This window comes from Colletotrichum truncatum, assembly GCF_014235925.2.
Source record: "Colletotrichum truncatum strain CMES1059 chromosome Unknown Contig_0002, whole genome shotgun sequence".
Lineage (NCBI taxonomy): Eukaryota > Fungi > Ascomycota > Sordariomycetes > Glomerellales > Glomerellaceae > Colletotrichum > Colletotrichum truncatum.
The window spans coordinates 5,253,458-5,267,919 of record NW_027222399.1 but is presented as its reverse complement, the minus strand read 5'-3'; the positions used below and the strand labels follow the sequence as shown (position 1 = coordinate 5,267,919).

Genomic DNA, 14,462 nt, shown 5'->3' with positions numbered 1-14,462 from the left:
TAATATCTAAAGCCTTATGCACTACTCTCTCCATCTCCGCAAGAGGAACATTGCAGAAAAAAGAAATATGTTGTGATGTGTGCTTCATACTTCCTTCTATATTGTGAATGCACTCGCTCTGCTCTTGCCTGCCCATGAGTCTAGACTTTCCTTGGTAAAATGATAAACATCTGTCAACTCCTTCCAATCGAGATGATTCCTCATCATCCCCTCCCTCCCCTCCCTCCCCCGGGTGTGGTTTCCTTGCTAGTTTAACTCGCCTTTCCTTATGTACTGAGCTAGTCTTCATTTGGATTAGTGCATCTTCTTGTACCTCCACAACTCCGTGGCATCCCGAGCTGTCGTTGTTTCCATGTTCGGTAGCACCCTGAAGCCTACTAGTAGAGCCTGGCCCTTGGAGTCCCGACCCAGAATACATTGGGCCTTCAGCCACGAGTACGGCTTATTTTCCGTTCAACGACACGGCAGGGAAATCCGGACAAGTCATTTTCCAAAGGCTTTTTTTTTTTTTCCCTTCTCCCCTGTTCGACTCTCTCCCTGTCCACCTCCACCTACAGAGACAGGGTATAGACTCGCCGAAGCAGTAGAACCAAGGCATTCAGAAACTCTCGGGTCTATCTCGTCACCTTAACCTTTGACCCAGCAAGGCTTCCTGGCGTCTGGTGCCCGCAATCTATGTGCTACGCTATGCCGGCAGGTCAGCCGAGCATCGAGCCATGAGCCTTGCGCTCGGGGCCATCGTTCGGATAACATCTCCACTGCGGATTTTGCCATTTTCTGACTGCTCCGGCGGCAATTGAGGGAAACTATCCATTTATTACTACTTTCTGCCGTCTGTATATGAATCGTTGAGCTTTTGACACGGACCGCTCTCTCTCAACGAGATCTTCTCCCACCGAGGTTTGAGGCAGCCCAAGCAAGTTAGACGTTGAGACACCAAGCCTTCTGCTCGCCGACAAACGTGACATTCGATCCATCACGGCGTTGAAATACATCCCCTATCTTTGGAGGAGACGGAGTGCATACCTTCGCTCCATGGATGATGCCTCAAGAAGCTGCAATTGTTTGTGCTGGGCGATTCAACGAATCTCCGAGAAATCACAATCAATATTTCCCAATCGCCTTGCCTGCCGAAGCCTACATGCACAGCTGCCAAGCATGGGCCTTCAACAGCTTCATCCGCTGAGTCGCCTGTTGCATATCAATATTGCACCTCAATACCCAATGCGGATAGCTCGTTACAGCCCACCAGCTGGCTGGAGATCGTCAACGGGCTGCTCTAGTCCCGAATGCCGCCTCAAGCCCGATGCCGTCAACCCGTCAACCCGTCAATCCGTCAACGCCTCAACATCAATTACGTCCGCGGCCCACAAAGCCATACACCCTCTTGTAAGGAGTACTGCTTCTGCCGATCCAGGAGCCATCGGCCCCACGCCGCCGGCGAATACCGTCCTGGAAATACGTTTCCTTTAAGCCCTCAATGCTGCCCACAATGGATATCTCCTTGAGCTCCTGCGACTCCCTTGTCCATCTATCTGTTGGTGGGGAAGTTGAGCAGCAGACATACTATTATGTATTTATGTACACCTCCAAGGTTCAAGGCTCGGCACGGCAGTTGTCCATATTCCCACTCCCTGAACAAGTTCATGCTAAATACGTCGTATGGACCACCTGCAATTACATCGAAACTCTCTTAGTCTTTCTGAGAGTGTTCCACAAACCGGGAATTTGATGACGACCGCCTCCTTGACTAATGACAGCGCTGTCAAGCCCACACACGTTGACAGGTTCACTGCCCACTGGGAGATCCTGCCCCAACCAAACTGATCAGTCGGCATCATCCGGACGCCCCCAAAAAGCTCATAAAGTGGCTCCATACGACACTATATCCTGAAAGGACACGACCATCTAATTTCCCCGAATCATGTCCCACAAGCTCCGTCTTCCTTTGGGGGTCACGCACGGATGCCACTGACCAGGGCCCAGGGCGCGCTGCTTTGGGGGGGGCTGCGAGACTAGCAGCCGGAATGACAGGCCAGTAGAGGGCCAGGCCAGGCCTTGGAACCGTTGATATTGAACGTGCGAACAGGGAGGCTCGCAATTTCATACCACATTACCAGCTGTTAATGGTCATTCGTCAACATCTTTGGTCTCGGTCAGATGTCCGGCAACACACGGCTGCAACAGCGGAGTTCACACCCTTGAAATGTACTCACTTGAGTTACACCAGCCAAGCCGCCCACAATTTCTTTGCAATGAAATTGTACGATTTCAGCACCTCTGGACTAGATCTGGCAACCCGGTCAAGGCACCGCGGCCACGTTGTTTGCCCGACCTCAACCCCTACAGCCATTGCCGTCTACCGCCGAGCGCTATGTAGTTGCAGAGTAACCAAAAAGGCGGCCGCGGCGGCTACCCCGTAACCCCAGCAAAGACATCGAAATCGCTGCCGATGGCCCGAAATTTCCTCCGACACACTCGCTAGGACTCCCACGCTTGTCGTATCTTTTCCGGATATCCTCCACGCTGCCACGCACTTGGCGTACCATTTAGACCCCTCGCAGCGAAGTAACCCAGGAGGCATCAAACATCAATTTGTGCCTGATCCCACTGCAAGCTCCTGCTACATAGTGCTGTTCCCAACCCGCCCTGATATTTCATGCACCATTACATATGGTCAATCGTTCGGTCGGTTAGCCGAGGGCAAGCAAGCGAGTCCAGTAGCGTGGGTCTAATTCCCTCAACACCGGGAGACTAAGTATCATCTTGGTTGTGCAAGATTTGATCTCGCAAACCATGTCTTCCCGTCCTGGAACATCCCGTGTCCACTGTCGTGTGTTGAGAGCCGATCAGCAGTCACTGAGCCCATAAAGCCCTGACCTTGTCAACTCGTCTCCTGCAGCGTGCAGGACCTCAGGCAGGGGGGAAAACACTACAGTGGTAAACAGCAAGATGTAAGAGAAACTAGCGCCAGCTGATTCTCGTAAGAGAGGCTGGCCGAGCCCGGTCGCAAAATTATCTTTCCCTTCAAATTGTTCTTTTCTCGCCTAAGGGCTGAATAGGTATGCATGCATGCATGCATGCATACAAGCATGCATCACACAGCATCCCACTTCCCGATAACCAAGTATCTGACGATGTTGCACACACACTCCCATAACGTACCGTCCCACCGCACACAAACGGCCAGCCACGTTAATCACCTTTCACGTTAAACACAAAATGGATTGTTGTATCGGTAATGAAGTCCTGCTTCCAACCCGCTTGGCTTCCTTGGCTCCTTGTCTACCTACCTTGCGCTAAGCTAGGAGGTTAAGTACGCTACTGCGTAGCTACCATTGGCACACAGGCCATCATCGGTCGAATCCTCCGATATGGAGACGTCCCTTGTCAGATTTGGAGGGGTTCACACCATCCTTCTTTGAACAGGGCCCGTCCGCCATGGGGTTGGGACGTTTTCCGCATGGAACGGATATTTGGTTCGGCTGCCACAGTAATCTGTAGTCGGGGCGTCTTGCCCCGCTGGTCTGCATCGTCCATTGCAGGCATCGGCATTCCTTCGATCAGCAGCCATGTCCGGGTTCAGTGTTTGAACCGACGCCAATGGTCGGTTAGTACCAGTGAGAGGGAAAAAAAAAAAAAAAGGGGTGGGTGAGATGGCGAGCAATGCGTGCTGTCACAGCCTTGAGCAATTCAGAGATCTTCACACCAAATAACAGCTAGCCGTTCCGAAGCTTGGAGGCAGACGTAGCACCTGTTAATCTAACGACACCTTCGGTTTCTCCCAAGCGAGGAGCTGTGTGCTCATCGTGGCGGTTCAGCAGACAATATACTCCAGCGACACTGGCATGCAAATTTGTCTTTGGGGCTCGGATTTTTCTTCCTCGATCTTCAAAGGCCCAGCAAACGCCAGCCGTACTGTTTCAATCCAAGTTCAATAATTCCCTACCTGGCGCGCGATTTGGCTAGCTTTTCAAACCGAGATAGACTGCCGCATGCCTCGGGCGGTGGCCAGTGGCGGATTAAAAGCATGACAGGCACTCACTAGAAAGAGCATGGCCTTGCTCAACATGGACCCATCACACGATTCATTCCGACCAGCACATCAAGCGTGTTGGATTGAATGTAACGCGGTCCCCGACTCGTAGAGTACCTCAAGATCATCGACGTTTGTTCTCCCCGGAACATGGCGGCAGCAAACCCACTACACTATAAGCAAGGTCAACTATGACGACGATGCCGGGAGGCGGGGGGAGCTGCACAGAGTTTGGCAGTCCGATGGATCAGTGCAGGCCCGAATACTTAGTGCCATGTGGAATGGGGACAAGATGGAGAAGCTGACGTTGCCGCATGTCCGCATCTGTGCACAAGACCCGCGGCGGCCACTTTAGCTTGGAACTGCTTGCAAGTACAACTCCGTGGTAGTAACGCTCATTAACGGCGCCATTCCGCCCCCGCCCCCTTGGCCAACAGCAACGGCTCTTCTGCCGCAGATTAACAGCATGAGGCTATAGGCACGAGTCCGCAGCCGCAGGAGATTTGCCCTAAAGGAGATGTGGAGCCGGCGCATCGTATCTCGTCCTAACCGAATGCCGAATCTGTTGATAGGTGAGATCTGCTCCGCACTTGCATTGTGTTGTTGGTAGCTAAATGAACCACCAAAAAATGATGCAGCCGCGCTGCTGTCCCGCGCAACGGTAGCTACGCCCGCCTTCAGCGGCAAAGCGTTAGTTGCCCTATCTTTTGAGGCCCCCAAGGCCATGTCCTTCTACTATGTAATAAGTCCTAACTACACTACTCTTCACAACAGACCAAAGACAGTGCTCTTTGTGGCCGTCTCGTAAAGCGGGCAAAGCTGGCTCGTGCTTTAGAGCTAGTAATCTGTATGAAACATGACAGCCTCGAGCAGTACTGGTATCTTGTCCAGAACCATCTATAGACGCTACCTCGAAGCAGATAGTTGGTCTGTCAGGTTCGTTATGATATAGATATTGAGGGCGATCACTCACTTAGGTCGAGCCTGGGCCTCACAGCGTCCCGTCAACATACGGCCTATAGTATCAAAACTGGCACAACCTCCGTTCCCCTCAAATACCCCCTCTTGGAACACCGAAATGAACCAAGCACAACACACGTTACACTGAGGGCGTCTCGAGTTGCAAAAGAGTCCGAACTTGGTCAATCATGGCACCACGGAGACGCCATCAACCACCCTTGGGACCATAGGTTCCATTCGGTATTCCCGCCGGGAGGGAACAATGTCCTGAGTAGTGTGGCCACCGGCAGCCAGGCATCCTAAAGAGGGTGTGCGACCCCGCATACACCGCGGCAGCGGTGATGGTGACCACCCTGCCATCAGCATTGAGCCCAGAGTCTGTCCCCCCCCCCCCCCCCCCAACCACCAATTGACTGGTAAGGTACACTTGACATTCCACCAATCCAGCCAATTCCAGGTAGTAAGTAGGCCTCACTGAGTTTTAGTGTCTTCACAGCAATCATACAACGAGCCGAAGGGTGCGGACCGTGGGCTCCTCGGGTATTGGCACGCACCGTGTTGCACTGCCGCCGCAACCTGCGAGGGACACATAAGAGCGGGTGCTGACCATATCGTATCGGATAGCTTAAATTGAGTACCACGGGTCTCGATGCTATGCAATGTGACATTAACAACCGTCCTACAAACCCATGCCTGCCACCTGCTAGCCGGACAGGAGGTCGGCAACATGATGTGACGCTTGGCTTTCCAGTCTCTGATTCGTACAAACAAACCATAAGTACCCCAGTCAGTTTGCAGGAAACCATATCGAGAGCTCTGGGGCTCGCATTTGTTACCAAAAGCGAGTTCGGAAACATTCGGCCAGCACTACTAATAGTTGGAGATTTAGCTCTGTTCGTTTCCTTAGCGAACCTCAACTTGTCGCAAGTAGACCAGACAAAAGACAGAGACAAAAACTCCGTCTCCATAACAGTAGTGCCGACAGGCGGTCAGCAAGTTGAATGAAACAGTCACGGTCAAATATGCCCTTGGCCGGCTTGCATGAAGCTGGGACCGGTTTTTCTTAATGGCTCTTAACTTCCTGACAGCGGGGTATACAGGGATACCAGTCAAGGACATCCTCGTCTGCAGGTTAGATCCAGACGCGGCGGGAGGACGCCGGCCGGGTTCAAAAAGGAGTACGACAGTGTCGGTATGAAATCCGAATCCCTCGTGGCCTGAAGGCATGCAGTGTATCTCTGAGGAGATTGGAGAGAAAGATTTGCAGTCACCTCCCATAGCCGTATGTAAGATGGAAGGATGCAAAGTCTGACAAAATTGTGGTGGTCAACTTCAAACGGACAGAATTAGAACACAGGGCTCGACACGATCTCGGGCGATGTTTGACTGGCTACGCGCACAAACACTGCGCACAGAAACAGCCATGACAAGCTTAAATAAAACACACACACACAAGGGATGAATGGACGAAAGACGGCATAACCCATCCGCCCATTCATCCGTCCAACACGGTCTTGGGAGCTATTTCTGGCAATAAGCTTTCGCAGGTATAGAGGGTGGAGGTTGCTTCTTCGGTTGGAGATCGGTGGTTGCGACGGCTCACGTCACAGGCACCATGGGATTGCCCGTGCCAGCGCGCGGTGGCTAGCCATCAAGCGTGTCACGGGCTGAGGGGAGCCCCTTCAAGGGGGCTCAGACCGAACCAGGATCCTACTCCTTGGCTGAACACTTCGGAGCAACAGCCTAGGAAGCGCGTTCGGCCGCCATCTGACAAGTGAAGAGCGGCTTGGGAACCTCACCCACTTGGTTTAACTGATGCGAGCAGAACCTGCCTTCTCCTAGCTTTCAAGACCGCAACCAAGCCACCCGCCGGACGCCATGCCTCGTCCATCAACGACCCGACGGATCTGCCCACCAAACCCTGGTCATATGCGGTTTTTTCTTCTTGTCTTCTTCCATATCCCGCAGGGCCCACGGCATCCCCCTGCAGTCGAAACACTGGGATAACTGATCGTCCCTCACGACAGCCAGTGACCTTGGGCAGGCCCTGGGATCATCCCTACAAAAGACTTGACTAGTGGTCTTGGGGAACAGCCGCGCCATCTCCCGCCAGCACGTCAGTCCCTGATGAGAAGTAACCGGGGAGTCGGCAGGTTCTTGAGACCTCTGCCCTCTGCGACATGGAAAAGCAATGTGAAAAAAAAAAGGTCTGGACTCTGGAGGAGCGACAAGCCCCTTCCGCTCATGGTAGCGAATCCTGCATGGGATGATCCGCGAGACACCCGGACACTAGTCTAGAGACGACCAGGCACAGACAGTGCAGCTGAAGGTCTAGATGAGACACGCTGGAGTTGGGTACGCCACTCAGCCCGACCGTTGCCAGGCTGCTGAAGACAGACAATTAATCACTGCCGTCCGACTTCGTGTAGTATCCCTTGAAGAACCTTGTCACGACGTAGTGAAAAGAAGATGGAATTGCACCGCTGAACCCACATGCAACCCAAGCCGTCTCGCCACTTACTCGGCCAACTTTTCACGGTGGTCCATCCGGAAAGGAACCGCCCGTGAAGTCCCATACCCATCAACGAGGCTTTCGCGGACCATGCACGTCATTGTTGCTGTCCACGATGCTTAGCACTCGCCCTATCTTCTGTGACATGCCATGTCGGCTCGAGGGTTCCCGGCATCGAGGTTTAGCCACTTGGGAATAAACGGAAGCTATGCCTATCAGTCTATAAGGTGCGTCGCCGTCCCGTTGCGAGTCAATGTGACATGACCGTTGCAGCGCAAGGGCGAAGATGCTCGACTGTGCGGAGCTTGTTTCGTCGTAGGTCACATTTCATCTCATGTTTCCCATGTCGATGCAACTCTTGGTTCGCTTCACATGGGTATTTTCAAACCGTCTTGTCGTTCGACAGCTTCGCTGGTCGTGCGTTTAATGCCGCAGGCCGTCGCGGGCCTGGAAAAGACGGCCCACTCGCAAAGATAAGGTGATGGTTGAATGTGCTACGGATTCTGCCGCTGACGCTCGCCTCCGGATCCGTGGCACAGGAAGTTTCCTAGCCAGGGAAACCTCATGTTACGGTATCTCGTTCTCGTGTTTTCTTACGCCTACACAGTACCGAGCTTAACTTGTTTGATGTCTTGTTTCTCCGGGCCGAGATGGACATTCTACTCCTGCCCCAAGAATATGGCTTTTTTTTTTTTTTCTCCGATGCTAATGCACATGGACCCATCGAGGCGCCGGAGGACACACTCAACACGTCGACTTGCTGCTGGCATTCCTCCTTGAAATTTTGGGACCCATAAGGGTCAGTCAGATGCCGTCCAAGAGAATCAGTTAGCAATGGAATTCTCTCGACGAGACACCCTTCTTTCGCTGGCCTCCGCCGCTCACAAAGACACGGCGGTTGCCGAACAATGAGGGGCAAGCCGTCTGATAACGTAAAGATGGCTAAATGGAGACGGCAGTTGTGCTTCATCAAATCATGACGCAAGATTGTGAGAAGGAAAAAAAAACTTTCAAAAGGCCGAAAAAGTCGTACCAAGCCGTGCGTTCGGATTCAATACTTCTAGAAATTCTACGAAATCTATTTTCGTCGTGAACGACAGAAGCAGGCCCGTCGAAACTTGAGCAAACTTTACAGGCTGAAACATCTCTGTCCTACACCACCCATCTTTCATATCGACGACGTTTTGAGCACGTCGTCTCCGCCCGCACCTGTTCGCGAGCCCACCGTCCACCCCCTCCCATCCAACCATACAATTCTCTCCGAGGGTGACACTGCCAAAGATGTGCAAGGACAGACTCCACGATTTCCTTGTCGATCTGCCCAAATGCGAGCATCACATACACATCGAGGGCTCTTTGGGGCCCGAGCTGCTGTTCCATCTTGCCGCACAGAATAGCATCTCCCTGCCCTCCGACAAGGATCCGGCTTTTGCAAGCGTCGAAGCGCTGTACGAACGATATCGTAACTTTAGCTCACTCGATGACTTTTTGCACTATTATTTTATCGGATTCTCCGTGCTCCTTACCGTCACAGACTTTGAGGAGTTGGGATACGCCTACTTTGCAAAGGCACACTCGCAGAACGTTCGACATGCTGAAGTCTTTTTCGACCCCCAGGCACACACCAGCCGCGGGGTCGCGTACGAGACCGTCATCGAGGGTCTCCAGCGCGCGCGACGTCGCGCCGAGGCCGATTTTGGCATGACCGTTGAGTACATTGTCTGCTTCCTGCGTCACTGCCCCGTCGAGGACGGCCTGCGCATGTTCCTCGAGGCTAAGGAGAAGGGCCACTTTGTGGATGGGACGATTGCGGGCGTGGGCATGTCGAGCAGCGAGGCGCCGTACCCGCCCAAAATGTTTAAGCCCATCTACGACGCCGTCCGGGAGGCGGGGATCCGGCGCACAGCGCACGCTGGAGAGGAGGGGCCCGCTGGGTTTGTCATCTCAGCGCTGGATGACTTGGACGTGGAGCGTATCGACCACGGGCGGCGGTCGACGGAAGATGAGGCTCTGATGAGGAGACTGTCTGAGAACAAGACGCTACTCAGTCTCTGCCCCATCTCAAACGTGGTTCTGAGGGGCGTTGGCGAGATCAAGGAGCTGCCTATCCGGACGTTCTTGGACGCAGGAGTACGGTTCAGCATCAACAGCGACGACCCGGCGTACTTTGGAGGTTACATTTTGGAGAACTATCTCGCCGTGCAGGAGGCTTTCAAGCTTAGCATCGCAGAGTGGCAGACAATTGCTGTCGGTGCCGTAGAGGGCAGTTGGTGCTCTACCGAGAGGAAGGACCAGTTGAAGAAGGAGATCGAGGGCGTTGTCGCCAAGTACAAGGGACTCGAGGCCTGAGACATTCTCTAATAATTGATGATTATTTCTGTGGCGGAAAGCCTAGTCAAGCCAGTCTTGATTGAACCCGTGTACATCACCTATCGCCCGTGAGCCAACACGGCAAGCAAACACACTGGGATGGCATACCCTGTCTACGTAGACATTTGCTTAACCCAGCCATGCGGAAACAAACATGAATCCATTGAGTCATGGTGGCGCTCTGTAGCGGATATATCTTGTGAGACTTCAGTATGATGATGTCTGTTGAGATTGTGCCCGCCCGCCGCTGCGCCTCGCCTACAGCTCCGTGCGTCGACAGTGAAAACTCCTCAGCTCTCCAAACCAACAACCTCGTTCGTCGTTGCTTGTTGTGAGTCTCTCTCCACACCGTCCAAAAGGTCTTTTAACTCCGCACTCTTTTTCAACTATCGAGATCCTGAGACGGGGCTCCCACATGATACGTGTGTGTGTGTGTGTGTGTGTGTGTGTGTGTCCGGAGTGACACGCCACATAGCCACCGCCGTCCCGGATTTTCTCCTCCAGCCCCCCCGTTTTCCGCCTGTGGGGGGCACGGGATACATGCCTCTGATAATGGGACAAACACCCGGGTATCTGAGGACGCGAGGGGCTGTGGGTGGCGTATGAGAAGGGTAACCCCTGGGACCCGGGGGGGGGGGGGGGGGGGGGGGGGGGGGGGGATCCAGGCCGGCGTGCCTCATCTGTAAGACGTCTCGGGATCGCCCAGCGGGGGAGCGGCTGTGTGTGTTCTCGTCAACGACGGATCAACGACCGGTTGGTGCGAGGAGTGAATGATGATTATCCTGGTGAACGGGAGCGGGATGTGTTTGGAATGATGGAGAACTGGACAATTTGCTACATCATATCTCGTTTGGGGGGCTTTGAGTACGAGAACTGCGAACTGTTCGGTTGACATCACTTGCGTCTCGGAGAAGAGGAGCGGTTTACGGACAGCAGGCGGTCGAGATGGTCGTGGTATGTTTTGCTTTGTGCAGAGTATGGCTTCTCGGAGAGGAGCCGGTGCAGCGTTTTGTGTGAATGGGAATATGGGGTAAGGTGGTGATAGCTGTTTGTTCTGGCGACTGAGGTTCTGTTTTGCTAGCTATGAGATAGTATTACATACTTTGAACAGGTTCACTGGGAGATTGAGAGCTGCGGTAGCTCTTTATACTCTGTTGAATATGCTATAACCATACATAAGCTGGAAAGTAGGATACCTGATGTGAAGTTTCTAGCTCCAACCTCGCCCGTGGTTGTCCCATGCCGTGATACTAATACAGAGGTTATGTTCATGCTTGGTAAATGAGATTGCTTGTGGGAGAATCCAGAGGGTACAACGACCATGAATTACTTGAATGGCTAGTAAGTGGTGCTATGGATGACGTGGAAGAGGCCTCAAAGGCGAGATACAGGTGGTGAGTATCTCATGGCTGTGACATAAGACGTTGGCAGATATTAGTCCACGTCAGGTAATTCACTGTAACATCTTATTACGGCCCTCGAAGCATTCATTTGACGCAATCCTCAAAGAGCCTTCAATATGCTTACCTATAGTAACCGCAGAGTTACGGGCGACCCTCGTCGCTCGAAGTTGTCAACGAAGTCGTGGAACACGGTGCGGAGGGTATGCTCGCAGCTTCTTCATTGAAAAAGACTAAAGCCCTACCTCTTAGTAGCATACAGACTCATCAACTCAGTCGGGACGGTAATTCCTACCGACCATAATCTCCCCAAGACCTCAAGACGGCGAAGGTCGGTATCTGTCTCGAAGCTCTCGAAGGAAGACTCGAGTTTAATGACAAAGAACTATCCTTTTCAAGATATTATCAATAGTCCTTCTAACCCCCAACCCCCTAGCTTTCAATATCCGTCGAATCAATGGTTTTTCTTCTGCAGGATAGTAATTCCTGGTTTAGAATCTGAACCAGCATTAAACTGCAAACGCTACAGGCGAAAGTGTGATTCGCTGCAAGGAGTTACATTCGCCGCCTCGATGAGATAACTCACAATACAAAAGAAGTCGAAATAAGTAGATAAGCGATCGCATACGGTATACACTTTGACTTGAACATATGAAGTATCTATAAGAGTCGGTGTTACCCGGACATGTGTACGTGTAGCTTCGTTGGCGAGTTCTGGCGAGTTCAATCTACAGACATTCTAGACCTCCCAGTGTTTCTCCATAAAGAAATCACTGCCAGATACTGGCCGTGATCCAAAATACTGTGCGTTCTGTTGTACAACTACAAGTGTGTTCAATCATGTTCATTACCAACGCCTGTCAGTCCACCAGCTAGCCCATGCATACGCCTGCCGAGTAGGTCATCTGTACTCTTGAGCTTGACCAGGCTTGTGCCCGCGCTCTTGCTCGCGCCCCTCGCTCTTCCGTTCTTCTTCTTCCCATTCCCGGCCTCGACCTTCTCCACCAGTGACTCGCCCTCCGCCATAGGTTGTGGCTCCTTCGTCAGAGTTTTGCTTCGGTTGGCCCGCGTCATGCTGATCTCGAGAGGCCGGTCTTCGTCACCGCTCGACTCAGTCCGCATGTGATGTCTTCCCTGACTGTTGCCGTTCGTAGCGGGTCCGCCAACACGCCGACGTCCACGACTCTCACGTTCGCGGACTGCGTCTGCGTAAGCAAACGTCTCCATGATCCAATCAGCGGATCTATCAATAAGCTTCCAAGCTGGCGGATACACGGTTGGAAACTGTAAAAAGCCATGGGAGATGCCGGGAATGAGTATCACCTCAGCAACGTCCCTGGCGTCGAAAACTGGCTCCTGACCGTCACCCAGGTCAGAGCGCTCAGAGCGTGCTTGGTCGAACATGGCCTCCTTAACTTTTCGCAGCCGAGCAGAGAAAATCACTGTGTCGTCAACCAATGGGTCCCGTTCGCCGGTAAGGAAGTAAACCTTGGGGAAACGGGCCAGGAGAGAATCAGGTGCCAGAACAGGGGACAGTAGGTAATCTTGGCTGAAGTCAGGCCGGTTGTGGGGGCCAATGTAAAGGATAATCATGGCGCGCATCATTTCGGGTGTAAGGACGCGGTCATTAAAGTAAGAAATCATTGAAGACATAGCAAGCCGGGTCCGCAGAGGCTCCGAGTGGTGGGAGGTGCTCTTTTGGCGCTTGATATCCTGCGACGCCAGCTGTGTATTTGACAGGACCTGCGGACCACTGTGCGAGTACTCAGGGTGCGGGCTTGCGAGGACTTGTGATGATGCGATCTCAGCCTCTTTATCTGTTAGTTCTGTGAGATTTTTAGGAGTTCTTTCCTCCTCATCATCAGTCTGGTGTGGTGTGCCGACCAGGTCATTGTACTGCATGCTCTTGCGCCTGATAATTGACTTGTTCGTGCTCCTCATTCTTCTGTCCTTCATCAATGACATTTGCTCGTCCGACATCCAGTTTCCGATATTCATGTCTAGTCCAGGGTAGAATAGAACAAGTCCATCAGGCAAGGGAAGATCTCCGGTGTTTACGTAGTGCCGCAAAGGAGCTGACGTCCGTTCAATAATCATAAGGGCCGTCGACGTCGCCAAGTTTCCTCCAGCGCTGTCTCCCGTTAGAACCACCCTGGGCGTCTCCCTCCCAGACATGCCAATGCACCTTCCCTTGCTTCTGATGATGGTGGTATAGACGTCGAAGCACTCGTTTAGTGCATAGGGGTATGGGAACTCCGGAGCTTTCTTGTAATCCAAGCTCAGCACCGGCATTCCGGTCTTTGCAGCCCAGGCGAACAGCTTGTCGTCATTGCATCGAGGGTCCATGGCCACAAACCCTCCTCCAGGAATGTCCACAATGATTCTGTTGTGCCGCGCGAGGTCGGTGAGCGGGCCGTCAAAGTACAGCCAAGCAGATACCGGTTCTTTGTAGTCACTGCCACTTGGTCGCGGGATGCGAATTGCACGCGGTGGCCAACGGGAGAAGCGAGGGCGCAAAAGACCCTGGAAGAAACGTAGGTAAGGGGTCGTCCCCTTGTTCCAAGACACTCGCAGGTGTTCGACCGTCAACATTCCGCGAACCTTTCGCACCTTTTCATCGGCCTTTTCAGCGGCAAACATGTAGAAGACTGAGAAGACGATACTGGCGAGGTCGCGTAGCCATTTGGCCCGTATTTTCATGGCGGTCCAGAATCCGGCGTCCAGGGCGGTCAATACCCAAGTGGCACGGAAATAAGTGGCATCGTACATATTGCACATGGGCTCAGGGCTTGCAAGCCCGACGAGTGTGCTAAAGTTGCGAGCAGCGTAAAGATAGAGCATAGTGGCAACGACAGTCTGCCATGTTGTGAGACGTTTCGTGGTGAGCTTGGAGAAGAATCGCATGACAGGAGGACCATGGGGATCGCCTCTGCAAACAAACTATGGTCAGCCAAACGATCGCGACGGGCAGAATTGGGCACCCTGGGTATTTTCTCGTACCTGAAGATGTATGCTGACCAGAAGGCCAGAACAGCCAGCACCTGGAGTCGGCGCGACTTGACCGAAGGTCGTCCAAGGACGTGGTCAATCATTGCGGCTTGACGATATTATGTGTCGGCAGCGGCAACTATGGCAGAGAAGAAGCAAGGCGTCAGGAAAGGATGTCGTCGGATGTTTGTAGGAT

At 52.9% G+C, this 14,462-nt stretch overlaps 2 protein-coding genes across 2 annotated transcripts; one reads left to right on the top strand and one right to left on the bottom strand.

Moving 5' to 3' along the window:
* Positions 1-8,789: 8,789 nt before the first annotated feature.
* Positions 8,790-9,857, top strand: CTRU02_204396 (adenosine deaminase; the record flags this gene model as incomplete). The annotated part of the gene is made up of 1 exon (XM_036731353.1): positions 8,790-9,857. The coding sequence occupies one exon, from the start codon at positions 8,790-8,792 to the stop codon at positions 9,855-9,857; it is 1,068 nt and encodes a 355-aa protein (XP_036577013.1).
* Positions 9,858-12,112: 2,255 nt separating this feature from the next.
* On the bottom strand, positions 12,113-14,370 carry CTRU02_204395 (hormone-sensitive lipase; the record flags this gene model as incomplete). Its single annotated transcript, XM_036731352.1, has 2 exons — positions 12,113-14,207; positions 14,279-14,370. 2 exons carry the CDS (start codon positions 14,368-14,370, stop codon positions 12,113-12,115), a joined length of 2,187 nt encoding a protein of 728 aa, XP_036577012.1.
* Positions 14,371-14,462: the final 92 nt, after the last annotated feature.